The sequence below is a fragment of the Bufo bufo genome, chromosome 10 (assembly GCF_905171765.1).
Source record: "Bufo bufo chromosome 10, aBufBuf1.1, whole genome shotgun sequence".
In the NCBI taxonomy this organism is placed as follows: Eukaryota; Metazoa; Chordata; class Amphibia; order Anura; family Bufonidae; genus Bufo; species Bufo bufo.
In genome coordinates this window covers 40,007,317-40,027,765 of record NC_053398.1, presented here as the reverse complement: position 1 = coordinate 40,027,765, position 20,449 = coordinate 40,007,317, and the positions used below count along the sequence as shown (strand labels likewise).

Sequence of the window (20,449 nt, the reverse complement as noted above, 5' to 3'; positions counted from 1 at the left end):
TAAGTACAAGTGAGAAATCCTATAATGGATGTAAAACAGGAGAAGCAGAAGATACAAGGGATCAGTGTAATCCCAACTAATAACTGAACTAACTGATCTATCAAGAAAGTCAGGGTTTGACATTTTTCTAATGGTGTAATTATGAGGATAAGTAGTAAGACCCCTACTGACCACTCCTCCCAAAGAGGTGAAAGTAACTGCCCTATATATAGTGCTAAGCCAGGCACCAAAGGCCAGAACCATCTGCTCAGTAAACTGTACCTACAGTCACTGAGCACCATGGGGACTGTGGGTCCAGTTCTCTGGATCCTTTCTACTTTGACATTTAATCATGCCTTTGAACTGTCATCTCGAGGTGAGTAATAACTTAAACTTTTGAGGAAATTTGCATGGAAGGATAAATCTGTAGGTATTAGATATTCAGTCATAGATGCCTTTTATCAACTAAAAACAACATACTTTGACCAGATTTAGATCTTTTCATACATTGTCTTCTTTTTTTATGTTAAATGTAACTACTTTAACTTGTAGGTGTTTTTGGTTTCATAAATGTTAGGTTCATATTATGTACCTTATATGTGCAGTAAATGTTTGACCTGAAACCAAATTATACAGAAGTAATGTGTGTACAAGAGCAAGGAATGGAGTGCTTGTCTGGGGTTGAGCTCTATCAAACTCACCAAAATCCAATATGAAACAAGTTCAAGGTTAATTCAGAACACAGAAGTATAAAACATCATCTGTGCTCTGAATTAAAGCGTGTTGGTGGTGCCTTGGACTTCTTGCATATTGATCCAAAACCAAAGGCATATAAGTATGAAAGGCATGACTATTGAGCCTGTGGACATGAAAGTTTAGCCTCTTTCCTCTTAATAAATGATGTACTGTGCATTGCCCTCTATAGGTAGCACAATGTTAGCAAACAAGAGAGGGAGACATGGCCCAAGGGTCAGACCACTTTTCACTTCTAGGAAAAATAAGCAAAAAAATGTTTGATGTTCTTTTGTCCCTCGGTGGACTTCTCTGCCAGAATACTCAAGACACTTGTCTCTAGGGAAAACATAGAATCAGGCAGACAATTAGACACTTATTGGATTTACTTTCCATTTTGCAAAACAGAAGATACCCAACTATGTATGATAATACTCATAGACTCAATTTTTTTTTTTACAGAGGGCCATAGAAATTTAGGGGGATATTTATGAAGACCGGCGATTTAGACACCGGTCTTCGTCCCTCCTACACTGGCGGTTCATCCGCCCAAGAAAGGGCAGCCTCTACATAACTTAGGCGGACTCTACACTTCTCTAAATCTATTCCAGATGTAAAAAATGATAAATGAGAAGGGTCTACTGGCCCGCCCTCTTCCCCACTCATGTCATGCCCCCTTTTTTGACCTGGCGTGAGTTGCAAAAAGTGGCGTATATCTGTTCGTAAATGACCCACTTAATCTTTTTTTATTTTATTCACTTATATAGTATAAGTGAGTACATTAGATCTACATATGTCTCACAACTTTCCCTCAATGGTTAATAAGGATCAAGCCCCATCCTTTTGTTCTCAGGCAAAGCCACGCATGCATATGTTTGAGAGGTTCTGAAGAGATGTCTGCCGGCTGAATGATTGTTCGGTTGATACTTATCTCTATTATGCCCACTTTAATACTGGACGAGGATTTATGTGTATGAATATTAACATGGAAGCAAGTGCTTGTTTATCATTGTTTGCATCTTTTAGCACAGGGATGCCCAACCTGCGGCCCTCCAGCTGTTGCAAAACTGCAACTCCCAGCATGCCTGGACAGCCTACAGCTATTAGGGAGGGGTGAAACAGATTGATATATAGATTCAATAAAACGTATAAGTTTATATATTTACATCTCTGCTCTTTCTGAGTTTACTTGTACACAGGGCTGTATTATCAGTGACTAACAACTATCTCTGTATACACGTTTACACGGAGCGTGCTACCCAGTACTGATAATAGCTGAATAGGCCCTCTTGAGCTCGGAAAGAGCAGAGATATAAATAAATTAAATTAAATTAAGTTTCATTGACTCTTTTCCCACAAAACTATCTAGCAATCTGCTTAGCTCCTCCTGCTCCATAACATGCTGCCTGTAGATTCCACTGCATTTATTGGTAACAGGTTCTTTTTAACCCCTTCATAACCAGCCTGTTTTGGGCCTTACTGACCAAGTGTTTTTCTTCCCTTTTTCATCATTGCCCTCCAAGAGCTATAACTTGTTTTTATTTTTCCGTCTATGTAGCTGTACTTGTCTTTGATGGGACAAGTTGTAGTTTTTAATGGTGTCATTTTGGGATACACTTAACTTTCTGATTAACTTTTATACATTTTTTCTGGGAGGAAGATGGGAAAAACAATACTGCCACTGAGTTTTTACGTTATAAATGTCGATATAAATAACACAATATCTTTATTATCTGGGTCAGTATGATTATAGTGATACCAAATACATATATATTTTTTTTACGTTTCACTACTTTTGTGCAGGGACCCGTGCAGCGTTTAGACTAGGTCGCCGTGAAAAAGCAGCAGCCCAGCCTAAGGCCCCTTAGTGACTGCAGTAAAAAGACATATGGGTGGTCACTAAGGGGTTAAAGTAAAATATAACCATCAAAATCACTAGTTTACTTGTACCAGAAAAAACAACTTCTTATGGTCAAAGCATCTTTTTTATTTCATGTATCCAAAACGCGTGTCTCTGATATTCTATTTGTATCTGATAATATTTTACTTGACAACTCTATCATTACAGTGTCGAATCCTGCACATAATGATCGAGTCTGCAGCACCTGGGGAAATTTCCACTATAAGACATTCGATGGAGACATTTACCAGTTTCCTGGACCCTGCAACTACCTCTTTTCTTCCAACTGCAAAAACACCTTTGAAGATTTTAATATCCAGATAAGGCGCTCTGTTGACTCACAGAAGCCAGTTCTGTCCTATGTGGTTATAAAGATTGAAGGGCTCGTCATTGAGATGAAGAAGGGAGACATCATTGTGGGAGGAGAACAGTAAGTCTGAGGTTACAGAATACCACATATTAGTGATACGATCCTACAGAGAAAATGTAGAGACTGACATGTCTTCTTGTTTTAGTGTTTCGCTTCCATTCAGCCAGTTTGGAGTTCAGATACAGCAGACCAGTGTCTATGTGAAGGTGTCGGCTAAGCTGGGGTTAACTCTTTTCTGGAATCATGAAGATTCTCTGATGGTAAGTTCTGAATATTTTTGTCTTTGTTAAATATGAGTTTTCGTATTGGTCCTAATTTGCCATTGCTGATGGGCTTAGACCAGGGATGGCCAACCTGCGGCTCTCCAGCTGTTGTAAAACTACAACTCCCACTATGCCCTGCTGTAGGCTGATAGCTGTAGGCAGTGTGGGCATGCTGGGATTTGTAGTTTTGCAACAGCTGGAGAGCCGCAGGTTGGCCATCCCTGGCTTAGACGATCATTTCTCACCAATATCAAATTTATAACCCCCGGAATAACTGGAAGCCTCGTCTTCAAAACTGTACATGTGAAATTTGATTTAATTTAGTGTTGAGCAAAGTTATCAAAACTTTGATTCAGCTGCTTCACCAAATTTCACAAAGAAATTTGCTTCATGGCAAATTACTGTGTCACGAAGCACATTTCTCTGTATGCAGGGGGCACAATGACGGGGAACGCCCCACCCCCCCTATCATTAAGCCCCTCAGATTCCGCATTCATTGCTGATTGCGGCATCTGAGATTAACATTGCGGGTTTTCAGGGATTAATCTGGTGAAAAAATAAAAAATACTCACCTTATCCATTTGATCACGTAGAGGCCCCTTGATTGAAGACACTATGTGAAATGCTGTGCAGTGCCGTGATGGCGTCATCACGCTGGCCGGCGTGGTGACGTCATACTTCACTGCGCATGAGATTTCATGTGGCATCATCAATCAAGATGGCTGCGGCAGCCTCTTCACGCACAAATGGATGAGGTGAGTATGTATTTATTTTTTGCCCACCATCTCAGGCAAAATCGGCTTCACAGCAAAAAAAAAAAAATCCTGAAATTCGGATCGAAGTCAATTAGTTTAACTTTGATTTGCTGAACACTAGTAACAATACGTTATTAATTTCATTTCCAGCTTGAATTGTCCTCAAAATACATGAACACCACATGTGGATTGTGTGGAAATATGAACGGGCTCAGTCAGGATGAATTCCAAATTAACAGTAAGTCAGAGGACCCTATACCATGTACATCAGTCTCAGATTGTGGTTCCTAGGGCCCAACAGTAAAAATCATTCTTGAGGTCCAACGTACAATCACATGCAAATACTGCCTGCCCATATAGTGGCAGGCAGCAGCAAGGTGCTCAAGATGATTGAGTTTCGAGGTCCGTGCCTCTGTGCCTAGAAGTCATCTTAGCCACCCGATGTATCTATAATAATATACCGAATAGTCTCTTCAATGATCTACCTAGTTTTGTGTATGAGATTCTGTAACCTGCATATTTGTATGTAGTACCACTTGCGCCACTTGGTGGTGGACTGGAGGCCCACCATTCCTCTGGGGCTTCACAGTTCCCCTGTGGGCCAGTCTGAGCCTGATGTTCATACATTGCAAATAACATAATTTCAGAATCATCTAAGAAAAATAAGCCATTGGCTAAGAAAACAAACACTTGGAACTGATCTCAATTGCATCCTGAGGGTACAAGCCACAGTCGTGTTGGGTACAGGATGTTTAAAGTGATGAGGACCGCTTTGTTTGATTGGTCTAATGGACATGTAGTATTGCGGGTACCACATGGGCATTAAAAGTACAGACAACAGTTGGCATGTTCCCAAGAGTGAACATTAGATTTTTGAAGAAAATAAAGTAACTACTGCGGTTGACATTTGACATGTAGTATGGTAATAAAATACATAAGTGAAATAGCAAAAAATAAAAATGTGTTTAGTGAGGGATCATAGAGCAATATGTGTTTCTGAATCTGATAACATTAACTATAGATGGATAGAATGATTTGAAACTGGAGGTGTGTTTTTATGGTTTTACTGTGATTTCATGGGAAGAATGAAATAAACCACTTAACATGTCGTTCTGCACAGATGTACTGCTGTCTCCTGTACAGTTTGGAAACTTGCAAAAGTTTGACGGGCCCACCGAACATTGTGAAGATGTTATTTCATCTGTTCAAAAAAACTGCAGTGACTTGGTAAATCTAAACACAAGCTGTATTTTCTATTTTTCTGCTTTCATAACGAGTTCAGGTTCCTCTATCAATCATGCAGGAGAGTAGTTATAATGGACATTTGTCTCTCTGAGGAGAACCTGACACATCTGTGCATTAAATTGATATCTCATTGATGTCTATGAGCACCATGTAATTCATAATTTCTCCTGCAGTGGCCGTACACTTACCGCCTTGTTCTCCTACAGGTAGCTGTAAGGGGCAACCTGTGACTGAGTCATTTTGGAGGTGCAAGCTAAACCAATACAACTTCTATAGCTGTTGGTCAAAGGCTTGTTTAGCTGACACTTATCTCTCCCAATTTCCTCGTGCACATACTCTCTCAGTTTAACCGAGCATGCATGGGTTTTCAATGAGGAAAGAGGGAGCACAAAAGGATCAGGCATTGAATCTGTCAGGGGAGAGTTGGGAGCTCACCAAACACTTTAGATTGACGGCTGGCCCAACTAAAAGCAGTCAGTTTGGCCAACAATGTTCTAATGTGTATGGAGACCATAATACCAAGTGACTTTTTCTAATTTTGCCCCCACAGAAGGATACTTGTGTCAGCATGCTCTCCAGCCCAGCATTTGATGACTGTAACATACATCTCCCCAAGAAGTCCTACATAGAAGCTTGTATGTCAGATCTTTGCAGCTGTCAGTCTTCAAATGATACATCCTGTTTCTGTAACACTTTAGCCGAGTACTCCCGACAGTGTGCCCATGCTGGTGGACGACCAAGTAACTGGAGAAATAAAATTTGTGGTAAATATTTACATATTCTTGATACATACAAGGTGAATATGAAGAACATGTCAAGCATAGAGAAATGCAGAGTTTTTTGTTTAGAAATCGGCTATTTTTTTTTTCTCAAGAATTGCTATCCTGAATTGATTGGGTACATTTTGATTTCCAGCGATCACCTGCCCAATGAATCTGCAGTATGAGGAGTGTGGTTCTCCTTGTGCTGACACCTGTTCAAATTTTGAGCAAACCCAAGTTTGTGAAGAACATTGTATAGATGGCTGCTTCTGTCCACCAGGTAAGCTATCTTCTAGGATGTTGCTTATTTTAATTACATTATGTCCTATATGTTTCATGCTGAGTCTTATAATTTTCCTACCAATTAAGTAGGATGTTGCATTTTTGGGACTTAGCATGAGGGTTTACTCCATGTACATGATTACCTTTCTTCCAGGAACTGTATTTGATGATGTTCACCAGCAAGGCTGTATCCCACTCAGCGAGTGCTCCTGTACTTACAACAATACGATATATGCACTTGGAGAATCCTACAGCACGAACTGCCGTAACTGGTACAAAATACTGATCTTTTTAACTTATTTTACAGCAGTGCCTCAGTGTCAACCCTAATGTTACCTTCATGTCTTTCTATTCTACTATTAGTAGATCTAAAGCTACGTTAGTATCAATCATTGTTGTTACTACCTTTTCCCCATTTTAGCACCTGTCAAGGAGGTAAATGGAGCTGCCAGGACCTTCCATGTGCTGGATACTGTTCTTTGGAGGGAGGATCTCATATCTACACCTATGATGGTAGTCACTATAACTTCCATGGACAATGTGATTACATCTTTACAAAGGTATCTATTTCTCATACCCTTGCAATGTATAGGTTTGTTTGGTACAGTAAGGGGTACATGATATTTCCATATGTGATCACCCACATATTTTTAGCAAGAATATTTATTTGACTTTTCTCAACATTATTCTTCCCTTGAGTTATACATCAAGGGATCTACCAATATGCCCAGTATACCCACATCTTGTATAGAAGTCTGTTAGAAATTGTTAGAGCACCCTTGTACATGACATTTATTTCATAGTGGTCTCCTAGAATGACCGGCTCTTAAACTATTACATAAACTATTATATAACTATTAATGGGGACGTGTCACATTGAATTTGATGTCTGATGTGCAGACATGCTTAAGAGCGGGAAAAGCTAATATTTTGATAGCAAACAAAAAAACAACTCACTTGAGACCTGTTCCCCACCTCTTCTGTGATGTAGGTCTTCTGCCATCCCAGCACAGGCAGCAAGTCGCAACAATGTCATTGTGCTGTGTCTGGGCATAGGAGGGCACAATGCCATTATTGCAATGCATGGGAATGGCAATGGTGCCATCATGAGGCCTATGAGAATGAATGACAGGGCAAGGAATCATCAGCTCCAGTGCCCCATCACAGTATTCAATTGCTTTCCTCTCCTGAGGATCACCATACAGTGGAGCCAAGGAGGGCAGCCACCGGGCAGATGCAAAAGTACCTGGTGCTCCCAGAGCTACTTAATGCTTTGAGCACCAGATCATTATGAACCCAGCCAACAGCCATGTGGAGGGGTTCAGGAATGATCCTGGTAGGATCTATAGACAGTCGGCCCCCAACAGATGGATACAGTATATCATTTTATGGGAAAATATTCATTATATCTTGGATTTTCTTACTTTGACTCTCTACTCTTTCTAGGCAGAGTTTAGGAAACAGCTGTCAATCATAGGACTGCACACTGGACTCCTGGACACGCTGAGTTCACACTTCAGTTATTTGGTCAGTTATCTCCATCAGTGATTGTGAGCCAAAACCAGTAGTGAAGCCCACTCAGAGATACGGTATAATGGACAGGCTTCATCCTGTTCTGTGTTTTTGGTTTGGGCTCACAATAACTGACCACATAACTGAAGTGTGAACTCAACCTTATACTGAATCTTTTCCTACAAAACTATATATCATTCTGCCCAGCATCTCCCTCTCTGATATATGCTTCCCAGTAGAGAGGACTGTGCAGTATGTTCAACATGACAGGCTTTCTTGAAAAAATAGCAGCTCTTGTAACTTCTATGGGAACCTGAATAATATACTGCTGTGACAATCACTGTCACCGGCCAATATTGCTAGTAAGAATGGAGCCCATAAAGCTCTCACAGCATTCCTATAGGATTAATATGGTTCTTGTTGGTGACCAAATGGAAATTTGCCTTCTCAGGACTGTGTACAGAACATGTTTACTGTACTTGTTGAGCTGACGCAGTGCGGTGTCACCAAAACAGAGAGCTGCCTAAAAAGTGTTACCCTATCCCTGGAGAAAGGATTAACTGTGAGTATTGGCCTTTGTTTCATTTATTTACTTTTTGCTTGTAAGTAAAATTTCCTAGTCTCCAATACAAATGATACCATTTCTAACACTGGTGTCTTCTTATGTGGCAGAGAGACCTTTAGGCCCCATTGAGCACCAGAACCTCCGCACACACACTATAGCTACGCCCCTGCTTTTACCATTTTAGTTCATTTAATCAACTTTTCCAACACAGAAGTTACCGCAAGCTTTACTTGTTATGCTTACGTTTACTATTTCCTCCACTTTTAGTTTACATGTTCAGACATCATGATGCTTTCTTTAAATTGCTTTCTTTTATTTATCATTCCACCCACCCCACTTTTCTGGCGTTAAAAAGTCACAAAACCCTGCCATTGCAACTTATCTTTAATCTCATCAGGCATTTTACGCTGCCCTTGCCAGCGGACATATCAATGGTGGGGTCTAAGTGGGGTAATTATTTACACCACAAATTTAAATAATGACTAAAATCTATGGCACCTCCGAGCTGCGGTAGATTTCAGTCTGGCACAAGGAGGAGGCACCTAATGATGAGTCCTGCACCTCATCATAAATGAAATGCTTCCTCTGGCAGAGCAGGCCTTCCTCTCCTTTTTTTCTATCCACTCCTGCCTTTGACTTTCCTCAAGAACTACCTCAAGAAACCTGAATATTTGACTCCAGCTTTAATCACTGTATACACTGACATGACTCTTTTTACAGGTCGTATCGGTCAAATCTTCTGGCACGGTCCTCTTGAATGGAATCTACTCCAGTTTACCTCTCTTTACAGGTACAGTACACCTTCTGTAATCTGAAGGTTAATCTTAGTCCTCTTTACTAAACTAATTAGTGTGGATTAGTCTCTCCAGAAAATTGGATGATGAAGACAAACAGGTTCTTGACTTCTGTTACAATTCTTCCAGTCCTAATGAAATTGATAAGAACTTCCTGACTACAACATCCCGATAGTCTCCTTTTACTGTATATTATTTATCCATGTTCCCCACTTACTGTACATTATATATTTTATTTTCCAGACAATCTTGCTGTGCTCCAGCCTTCCTCCTTTTACTTGATCATTAAGAGTTTCATTGGGATCCAGATCCAAATCCAGCTTAACCCTGTTATGCAGATCTCTGTGAGCTTGGACCCCGAATATAAAGGAGATGCATGTGGTAAGTTACTGATTGATATTTGTGCAGAGTTGCTACTCCTTTTAACCACTTTCGTATTGCATATGCCACTACAACATTTGGAAGACTTCTACTAGGCTTTCCTTCAACAGCATGCAGTGTCAATCAGCTGCCCCTAAGAACAACAGAATACTTTTTTGCATTAAAAGGGACATGGACTCACAGGACAGGGATGTGATATTTCAATTTCACAAAGAATTAGTGTGGCTTTAGCTAGAATATGCAGTTCAGTTCCGGACACCAGTTCACAGAAAGGATGTCCTGGTGCTGGGAAAATTACAAAGAAGAGTGACTAAACTGATACGGAGTATAAAGAGTCTTAGTTATGAGGAAAGAATGAAATTTTTTTATTCTTAAGAAGAGACACCTAATGGGTGAAATGATTTACAGTACAGACCAAAAGTTTGGACACACCTTCTCATTCAAAGAGTTTTCTTTATTTTCATGACTATGAAGGCATCAAAACTATGAATTAACACATGTGGAATTATATACATAACAAACAAGTGTGAAACAACTGAAAATATGTCATATTCTAGGTTCAAAGTAGCCACCTTTTGCTTTGATTACTGCTTTGCATACTCTTGGCATTCTCTTCATGAGCTTCAAGAGGTAGTCCCCTGAAATGGTCTTCCAACAGTCTTGAAGGAGTTCCCAGAGATACTTAGCACTTGTTGGCCCTTTTGCCTTCACTCTGCGGTCCAGCTCACCCCAAACCATCTCCATTGGGTTTAGGTCTGGTGACTGTGGAGGCCAGGTAATCTGGCGCAGCACCCCATCACTCTCCTTCATGGTCAAATAGCCCTTACTTTCAAAGTTTTCCCAATTTTTCGGCTGACTGACTGACCTTCATTTCTTAAAGTAATGATGGCCACTCGTTTTTCTTTACTTAGCTGCTTTTTTCTTGCCATAATACAAATTCTAACAGTCTATTCAGTAGGACTATCATCTGTGTATCCACCTGACTTCTCCTCAACGCCACTGATGGTCCCAACCCCATTTATAAGGCAAGAAATCCCACTTATTAAACCTGACAGGGCACACCTGTGAAGTGAAAACCATTTCAGGGGACTACCTCTTGAAGCTCATCAAGAGAATGCCAAGAGTGTGCAAAGCAGTAATCAAAGCAAAAGGTGGCTACTTTGAAGAACCTAGAATATGACATATTTTCAGTTGTTTCACACTTGTTTGTTATGTATATAATTCCACATGTGTTAATTTATAGTTTTGATGCCTTCAGTGTGAATCTACAATTTTCATAGTCATGAAAATAAAGAAAACTCTTTGAATGAGAAGGTGTGTCCAAACTTTTGGTCTGTACTGTATATTGATAAATAGTCCATACAAAAAATATGGCGAAAGCTGTTCCATGTAAAATCCCCTCAAAAGACAAAGGGGCATTAACTTTGTCTGGAGAAGAAAAAGTTAAAAGGGTTTTCCAAGATTTTTACACTGACGAACTATCCTTTGGATAGCTCCTCGGTATCTAATTGGTGGAGGTCCGACAGGTCGTCACTGGCCTAGGAAAAGCAGAGAGAAGGCCATGGCGCTCAAACCGCTGATTGGCGTGGGTCCTAGGTGTGGAACCCCCACAGATTAGATACCGATGACTAAGATACTAAGGATAGGTCATCAGTAAAAAAAAATCTCAGAAACGCCCTTTAAGTCTCCAGAGTTGAAAAAGCTTATTTACCATAAGATCTGTGAATCTGTGTAATAGTCACAGAGGGAAGAGTTGATGGCTTTAAAGAAAGTTTAGATGAATTCCTAGAACTAAATCTTTTGGATTACCCACTCCATTAGGATCAACGATTTCATCACATTTGATGGAAACAACACGCAATACTATTTTTCCAGTAAAATGAGAGATTCCATTATAAGTCAACAGGGTTCATCATGTGCTGTTGTTGTACATTGTGAGGCAGATCTTCCGTTATAAATGAAAGCCACAATGCAGATATGAAGAGAGCCTGCCATACACTGACCATGTATCTAAATATTCTAACCGCGGCAGTGTATTTGGAGCCATCGATACATCATTTGAACGAAAAGCATTCTGCTTCCTGCTGGGAGATTTCTCTCAAGGTGGCAGATGTCCCAGATATAGCTGGTTGCAGATTCATTTTCAGCATTTGTTGCTTGTGCAAATTCCTAGAAGTAGCTTCCTGACAATCCTATTCTCTGATCAACAGGACTGTGTGGGGATTTCAACAATATCCAAACAGATGATTTCCGAGCTGGCAGTGGACTTGTGGAAGGAACAGCTTCTGGTTTTGCCAACACTTGGAAGGCCCAGGCAGACTGTCCAAATGTGAAGGACAGTTATGATAATCCATGTTCTCTCAGTGTGGAGAATGGTATGTTGACCGGGAACTAGCAGGGAATCTACATAGTAACATGCTAAAAATTATAGTTCTCATACATGTTTGTAACTTTGAAATCCATATGAAATGCATAAAATGTAATTTTGGTTACTACAGAGAGATTTGCCCAGTACTGGTGTTCTCAGCTATCAGACAGCAATGGAATTTTTGCACCTTGTCATGCTGCTGTGCATCCAGAAATATATCAAAAGGTAATTGAAATATATATTTATTTATTTTTTTGTGATTTTTTTAATTTTTTTTTTAGATCCTTCATGCCATAGGATTTTGCATTGTGCTTTCCGTATATACTTCAAATTGGGTGTCCATAGACAAAAAAAAAAATAGTTAAAGCCTTGTCAATTATATACAGAATAGTCACATACATAGTCCAAACACACAGTGTTAAACTGGACCAGCAGAGTACCAGAGGATCCTCTGGTGGGCCCTATCTCTAAAGCCATAGTAGGCCCCAAAAGTCCAGGAATAAATCCCATTGGGAGATACATTTGGAACAAATCACTTGCCACTAAGGTCTATTGAATACTTATCAGATTGTGATGATACAGAGTTTGGGCCCCGACAATAATTTTCTCTTACTTCCTACAGAACTGTATGTATGACAGCTGTAACTATGAAAACAGTGAGGACAGTGTATGTGCAGCATTATCAGCCTACGTACGGGCCTGTGCCGCTGAGGGAGTGATCCTGACGGGGTGGAGAGGTGTCGTCTGTGGTAAGTACAAGACCTTACTATCTCTACACAAATGCAGTTATCAGCTTTACATAAAGAATGCAAACCAGTATACATAACACTACAGGGTGGGCCATTTATATGGATACACCTTAATAAAATGGGAATGGTTGGTGATATTAACTTCCTGTTTGTGGCACATTAGTATATGTGAGGGGGGAAACTTTTCAAGATGGGTGGTGACCATGGCGGCCATTTTGAAGTCGGCCATTTTGAATCCAACTTTTGTTTTTTCAATAGGAAGAGGGTCATGTGACACATCAAACTTATTGGGAATTTCACAAGAAAAACAATGGTGTGCTTGGTTTTAACGTAACTTTATTCTTTCATGAGTTATTTACAAGTTTCTGACCACTTATAAAATGTGTTCAATGTGCTGCCCATTGTGTTGGATTGTCAATGCAACCCTCTTCTCCCACTCTTCACACACTGATAGCAACACCGCAGGAGAAATGCTAGCACAGGCTTCCAGTATCCGTAGTTTCAGGTGCTGCACATCTCGTATCTTCACAGCATAGACGATTGCCTTCAGATGATACGAGATGTGCAGCACCTGAAACTACGGATACTGGAAGCCTGTGCTAGCATTTCTCCTGCGGTGTTGCTATCAGTGTGTGAAGAGTGGGAGAAGAGGGTTGCATTGACAATCCAACACAATGGGTAGCACATTGAACACATTTTATAAGTGGTCAGAAACTTGTAAATAACTCATGAAAGAATAAAGTTACGTTAAAACCAAGCACACCATTGTTTTTCTTGTGAAATTCCCAATAAGTTTGATGTGTCAAATGACCCTCTTCCTATTGAAAAAACTAAAGTTGGATTCAAAATGGCCAACTTCAAAATGGCCGCCATGGTCACTACCCATTTGGAAAAGTTTCCCCCCTCACATATACTAATGTGCCACAAACAAAAAGTTAATATCACCAACCATTCCCATTTTATTAAGGTGTATCCATATAAATGGCCCACCCTGTATAATGGGAGGGTTATATACATCCAGCCTTAAGGTGTAATGCGCTATGTCTGTCTACCCTAGACTTTAAGAAAAGAGCCAGAGAATGGAAATCTTGTCTTAACATATTTGTAAGATAAATGCAGTGATCACCTGAAGAGCCAGTGCAGAGGATGGGAGTGGTAGTTGCCCTGATGAAGTGTAGTGTCAAGGTGTATTCCCTTAAGGCTGTTGCTTCCTGGATATTGGTGCAGTGGATAGGTGATCTGAAGAATCAGGCCAGAAGTAAAAGAATAAAAGTCTCTCTTTACTTTCTCTTTAACTTGTGGTACATCCAGCAGTAGAAGGTACAAAGTAGCGATGAGCGAATAGGGTTTGTCATCTGTACCACTGAATTTCCTTAAAATCACTATCTCCATACATGCTGTAAAATGTATTGGCTCCGATAAGGCTGTATAAAGATGGCCGTTGTTATGACAAGACTTTCTCAGATGCTACTGTGAGTAACGGCGAGTGCATAAATGTATTTCATAATGAATTTGAACCCTGTTTTGCTAATAATTCTAGCCCGTGGCATGAATCCGGAATCCAGAAATACATTTATGCATGCGTCACTATTCACAATAACAGTGTATACATGAGACTGAAAAAGTAATAACGGCGGCCATCTTTATACAGCCTCATCTGAGCCAATACATTTTACAGCACGTATGGAGATAGGAATTTTTATGAAATTAAGTGATAGAGAAAAACTTATTTGCTCAGCACTAGTACAAAGTGCAGATTCGGTCACCAGGTGATGAGTTATGATGGCTGGTTAGGTGGCAATTAAATAGCACTTGCAGGCATTTGTGGATATAGATGTCCATGGTCCTATATTTAGGCCTGTTGTTTGACTGGCCTGGAATATGTGTAGGTGATGGGTGTCTGAGTCGTAGTCCCTCACTTGCAGCAGGGTCTGTAATGTTGTCATTTTGCTGTTAACTCTTTTTGGAAACAGTATTCTTGGTTCTGACAATCTCCCTGGAATTAAAGTCTCACAAGAGCACTAATTAAAGTGTCCTGAAGAAGGAGCTTCCTTCCTCATTGTTATCTGTCTGGAACTTGGCCCTCCTGGCAGGGAGCAGGACCAGCCCACTCCTGCTAACCATTAACCCTGTTCCTGATGACCATTGACAAGCATGCCTCATTGGTGGTGTACATTGCAGAAACAAAGCATAACTTATTAAATAAAACTAATGCATAATAAGCAATTGCACATACCCCCAGGTATCCGCGGTACTGACAATGAAGGAAAGGGGGTAGACATTTTTCCTAGCCTTCAACAATAAGCCTGATTAGACTGCTATCCTTAGTCATGTTTCAAGACCCATGTTTCAATACAAGTTGATTGCATTTAATTACCTGTGGATCAATACAACACGTAGGTATTGCAATTATTAACAATGTTATCTGTATTTTACATTCAAGATAAATATACAAAGAACTGCCCAAAGAACAGCACCTATCAGTATGCCATTAGCACTTGCCAGAAAACCTGCCGTTCTCTGAGCGATCCCGACCCCAGCTGCAGCTTCGAGCTCCCTACTGTTGATGGCTGTGCTTGCCCAAATGGGACCTACCTTCATGACAGCGGAGCCTGTGTTCTTGACAAGCAGTGTCCTTGTTACTACAAGGGATCGATAATGCCACCAGGAGAGGTCGTTTATGACAAGGGGGCTATGTGGTAAGTAAAAGCATCAAGTCAGATGATTACTATATGATGTTACTGTGTGGTCTTACGGCATTTTGAAAAGATAGTTGTTACTTTGAAGTTTTATTGTTTCCAGGGCACCCCTCCCTAGTATGTTTGTTCATTTTTGTAAATGTCCTATTGCTTTCATTGGTATGTTCTATTTTTACAAATAAAATAACAAAAAAATCCTATTCTTCATTTTAGCACATGCCAGAGTGGCAGATTACACTGCGTTGGCAATACACCAAGCATTGCAGGTAACCAAATATAACATTTTGTCAGTTTCTTGTGGGTCACTTCTGAAAAGCATGGGGCAAAGGTTGGCTGTATTGGAAATTAAGATCATTGTGTGAACCACAAATGCCACAAATGATGCCGTGACGTCTTCCAGTACCTAAAACACCAATGTTTTTGTAGGACTGTAGTCTCACATCTCCCTTATTTTTTCAGTGTGCCCTGACAATATGGTTTATTTTGACTGCGCCAATGCTTCAAACGGAGGAAAAGGAGCTGAGTGTCAGAAAACGTGCCAAACCTTGGACATGGAATGTGTAAGTAACTGATATAGACAGGGGAGCAGCCATGTAGCCTTACAGCAAAATTGAGAACTGAGTTCCAAACCGGCATGAACCCCTTTAGTAACATGTGATGTTAGGACATAACTTAAATGGAACCTGACATGTTGAACATGGTGTCTGATCTGATGATCAGGGGCTGAGTAAATTGGGAAAATATTCTGTATAACATGTCATTTATTGCTATAAGTAAAAAGGAGAAATCCTGCTCCGGCTCTTCGAACCCAATTCAGACAATCTTGGATGTAAAAAGGTTTCTTTATTCCTTTAAAAATGCACTCAAGTAAAAATAACGCGTTTCGGTGAGTTCAGATCCCCTTCATCAGGTTGACCTGATGAAGGGGATCTGACCTCCCCAAAACACGTTGTTTTTACTTGAGTGCATTTTTTATGAAATAAAGAAACCTTTTTACATCCAAGAATTGGGTTAGAAGCGCCGGTGCAGGATTTCTCTTTTTTACCTAAAGCACCTTTCCGGTGGGACTGGACATCCCTTCTGAAGGAACCCCGACCTGCGGCAGCACACCCAAGGACCGACTCTTGTGTGACAAGCCCTCAATAGGGCTGTGCCTATACTAGCACAACCCCATAAGATGAGCCTTTAGTGTGCACCTTTGTTGCCATTTAATCGAACGTACCGCCCTATTGTGCGCTTTCTTGAGCCTTAGGCACGTCCACCTCTCTAAAGAATTTATTGCTCTAACACTTTGCTAATTTTGGACTTAGTAGCCCAGTGGGTGGTCTCACTCAATGATTGACAAAATGCTTTTCATAAGTGTGCATAAAGAGATAACTGCCAATCACTTTTTAGGACCCCGCTCTGGACTCCTATGCATAGAATGAGTCAACTTTTAAATGAATAAAATTCAAGTTATACCAGTACTTTATATATGAATCCCCTCAGCTCCTCCTACTGTATAACATGCTGCTTGTGGAGCGAGTTACATGTACAACATACCAGATTCCCCTTAAAGCAGTTGTCCGATTGATTAATACTGATGACCTATGCTCAGGACAGGTCATCAGTATGTGATTGGTGGGAGGCTGACTCCCATTGTCCCCGACGATCAGCTGTTTGAAGAGGCCAGGGTACTCCTGTGAGCAATGTTATCTGCTTGCAGCTTATCAAGCACAGGGATGTCTATGGGATTGTGGCTATACTTGGTTTTGCAGCTCGTTCCCTTAAATGCCATGTGACCGATGAACGTGACATCACAGGCTCCGGTGCGCACCGCAGCCTCTTCAAACAGCTGATCACCTCCAGGCATGTTTCCTACATAGTCTCCTTTGCAGCTGTGCCACATAGTAGCTTCCATTCCTGGTATCTGGCTACCCTGGTACCCAGGATTATAGTATGTCATCATCTAAGTAAATAATCTGTGCGTTCCTCCGATATCACGATACTACAGTTGAGGTGTTTATACAAGTTCAAAATGCTGATAAAAATGGCAATTTACATGCAAAGGATTGCATATGTTGGAAACATTTCCCCCAATGTCTAAATGGCTTTAGCTTATATTGACTGAGAGACAATCATTGTCCAAAACAGGCAAGAATAAGATTTATTTGCCCTAGAAATGTATTTTTTTCTGAGACGTGCGGTGCCACTGTAACAACTAAGCTACTGTACAGTCTATAAACTGTCTTTTTGTGCCCACAGTTCAGTATTCAGTGTGCTGCGGGTTGTGTCTGTCCGGACGGCCTTGTGCTTAGCAATAATGGCAGCTGTATTCTTGAGGAAGAGTGTCCATGTGTCCACAATGGAGAAATTCACCAAAGTGGAGAAACCATCCAGCAAGACTGTAATACATGGTAAGGAAAATGCAACTTAAAGGACTACGGCCATCAGGAACATGGTTATTAAACTGGCTGACTTCACAGATGTGCAAATGTCAGCCGAAGCCAACAGTATTTGTCTCTTCTTTCTATGTGCCTCTGTTTTTGTAAAAAAAAAATGAAGGAGCCTCTAGGGGCAATGGAGGTGTTGCCCCTACTCCTAGAAGCTCTGTTCTCCCATCTCTGGCCGCTCCCTCATCATGTTGATTGACAGGACCAGGCAGGATGATTTAAACACTCAATCGGTATGTTGAGGGCACGGTCAGAGGAGAGAGAATGGAAATCTTTTACAAAAACTGAGGCAAATAGAAAGAAGAGACTGTGGGCCAGATTTACCATGACTCTGACAGCTCACCCCACTTTCACATATGGCTAAAGTCAGTCTTAGCCAAGTCACATTTATGATCGGCCCTTTAAGACTGTAATAAATGTGGTTTGACGGTAGCAGTTTATCCGTCAGTAAGCAGCTTTACAAAAGTCGCACATCTTTACGAAAAAGTTGCACGTCTTTACAAAAAAGTTGCACGTTGTATTTTTTAATACAACGTGCAACTTTTTTGTAAAGACGTGCGACTATTTAGTCTCATAAGATAAGCATGGTCCTCACTGGAGGGAAATTGCACATTTTTTCATGACTTTTTTGCAACTTTTTAAATAGTCGCAATAGTAAATCTGTCTAGGGATTCATTTACATGAGAAAACACGCCCACTTTCAGAAAACTGGCGAGCATAGTGCAGAGCAGAAAAAAGTCGCAAATTTTTGCACAGTTTAAGCGATTGCGCGAAAATTTGGGACTTTTTCACTCCATTATTCTGACTTGAGCTAATGATAAATCTGCCCCAAAGACTGTTAGCTTCAGCTTACATTCGCACATGTCTAAGGTAAGCCACTTTAACATCTCCAAATTCCACATAGTTGTATATAATAGGGCAATACAATACACAAAGCAACCACAGGGAGGCAGTAGAGACTTATTTATTAGCATATTACAGATTTTTTTTTTCCCCAGAATCCTTGCAATATTAAAAAAATAAACTTTAAAGCATTGTCTTTGTGTATGAAAGACTTTACAATTTGGTCATGTTAAATATTTTCCTTATTTCTCTTAGCACCTGCAAAGACAGAAAGTGGCAGTGCACACAGAATGAGTGTCATAGGACGTGTGTTGTATATGGAGAAGGACACTATGTCACCTTTGATGGCAAGCGTTTCGATTTTAGCGGTGACTGTGAATACACGCTGACTCAGGTACTGGTGAAGCATTATTGTACGATCTAATGAGTCTCAATGTACTTGCTAAAGAGAGTCTGTATAGCAGAATATATGATTGCAAAAATCAGTATCAAAGTTGGATATAGTATTGTAGTAGTAATGTAGTTTTGTACCCGTCTCTTATATTAACACTACGCTGTGCTCTCCTATAGGATTATTGCTTATCTAACTCTGGAAATGGTACTTTCCGAGTTATCACGGAGAACATCCCATGCGGGACAACGGGAGCCACCTGTTCTAAAGCTATAAAAGTTTTTCTTGGGGTAAGTTTTAGAAATGTATCTGTTTGATTTGTATCTCACTTCACAGATCCATAGTTAGTACGGGTGAAAACACATATATATATACCCATCAAGTTCAAACAAGAAATGCGAGAATATGTGGATGAAGCGAAGGGTGTGGGTAAACTGTAAAAATGTAGTTCCCCTTATTATTATATACATACAGCTATGCCCCCCATTACCTTAGCTCCAATTGGGGCAAGGACTCCAATTACTTCCAAAACGTATTCAACCACACAACCACTGGATGGCTACACATAGAAACATATAGGATAGACGTCTCATGACACAATGTAGTGAAATCATGTTTTTTTTAAATATCTTTGTATTAATTTTCCACAATATAATACATACACAACAGTATGGACTAGCTTCTGGCTGTCCTTCAGAAAAGGTACCGTATACAAAGGATGGCAATACAATTCCATAACAACAAAACATTCCCTCCTCCCCCGCCCCCTCTAATTTTCATTTTGTTTTTTTAATCAATCATGGCACAACCCCCTTAAGGTCTGTGTTTCTTTTAATACATGGCAATATCCAGCTTATCTCTGAAGCAGCTGATTGACATTGCATTTTGGTATTTATGAGTGACAAGTACACTAAGATCCCCATAGGACATATGGTATGTTGCATGCATTCAGGGCCGGTGCAAGGATTTTTGCCGCCCTAGGCAAAGATCCATTTTGCCGCCCCCTCATGTCACTCACTGACAGACAGACACGCACTCAGACACTCACTGAATGACGTACACAGAAACTCACTGACAGACATACTCACTGACACACACACATACACTCACTGACAGACAGACACACACTCACTCACTGACATACACCTACCCACAGACACACACACACACACACACACAGAAACTCACTGACAGACACTCACTCACTGACAAACATACACATACTCACTGACAAACACACAGACACTTACTGACCGACAGACATCCACACTCACTGACATACACTCACTAACTGACATACACACACAGACACTCAATGACAGACACACATACATTTACTGACAGAAAGACAGACATACATACACTCACTCACTGACATAAATACACAGGCAGACACTCACTCAGTCAAACACTTAAACACTCACCTCC

General features: G+C 40.5%; 1 protein-coding gene across 1 annotated transcript in view; it reads left to right on the top strand.

Annotated features, from left to right (window-relative positions):
* The first annotated feature begins 279 nt into the window (after positions 1-279).
* The window catches only part of LOC120980011 (mucin-5AC-like), a 44,019-nt gene continuing 23,849 nt past the window's right edge, over positions 280-20,449 (top strand). Inside the window, exons 1-21 of the mRNA XM_040408875.1 lie at positions 280-355; positions 2,780-3,041; positions 3,127-3,241; positions 4,150-4,237; positions 5,120-5,226; positions 5,795-6,008; positions 6,160-6,285; positions 6,442-6,559; positions 6,709-6,847; positions 8,251-8,361; positions 9,085-9,154; positions 9,402-9,539; positions 11,750-11,914; positions 12,038-12,132; positions 12,530-12,656; positions 15,100-15,355; positions 15,569-15,621; positions 15,815-15,915; positions 17,600-17,751; positions 18,886-19,024; positions 19,201-19,311. Coding sequence (XP_040264809.1) covers positions 280-355; positions 2,780-3,041; positions 3,127-3,241; positions 4,150-4,237; positions 5,120-5,226; positions 5,795-6,008; positions 6,160-6,285; positions 6,442-6,559; positions 6,709-6,847; positions 8,251-8,361; positions 9,085-9,154; positions 9,402-9,539; positions 11,750-11,914; positions 12,038-12,132; positions 12,530-12,656; positions 15,100-15,355; positions 15,569-15,621; positions 15,815-15,915; positions 17,600-17,751; positions 18,886-19,024; positions 19,201-19,311 — 2,763 coding nt within the window. The remainder of the gene's footprint in view (positions 356-2,779; positions 3,042-3,126; positions 3,242-4,149; positions 4,238-5,119; positions 5,227-5,794; positions 6,009-6,159; positions 6,286-6,441; positions 6,560-6,708; positions 6,848-8,250; positions 8,362-9,084; positions 9,155-9,401; positions 9,540-11,749; positions 11,915-12,037; positions 12,133-12,529; positions 12,657-15,099; positions 15,356-15,568; positions 15,622-15,814; positions 15,916-17,599; positions 17,752-18,885; positions 19,025-19,200; positions 19,312-20,449) is intronic.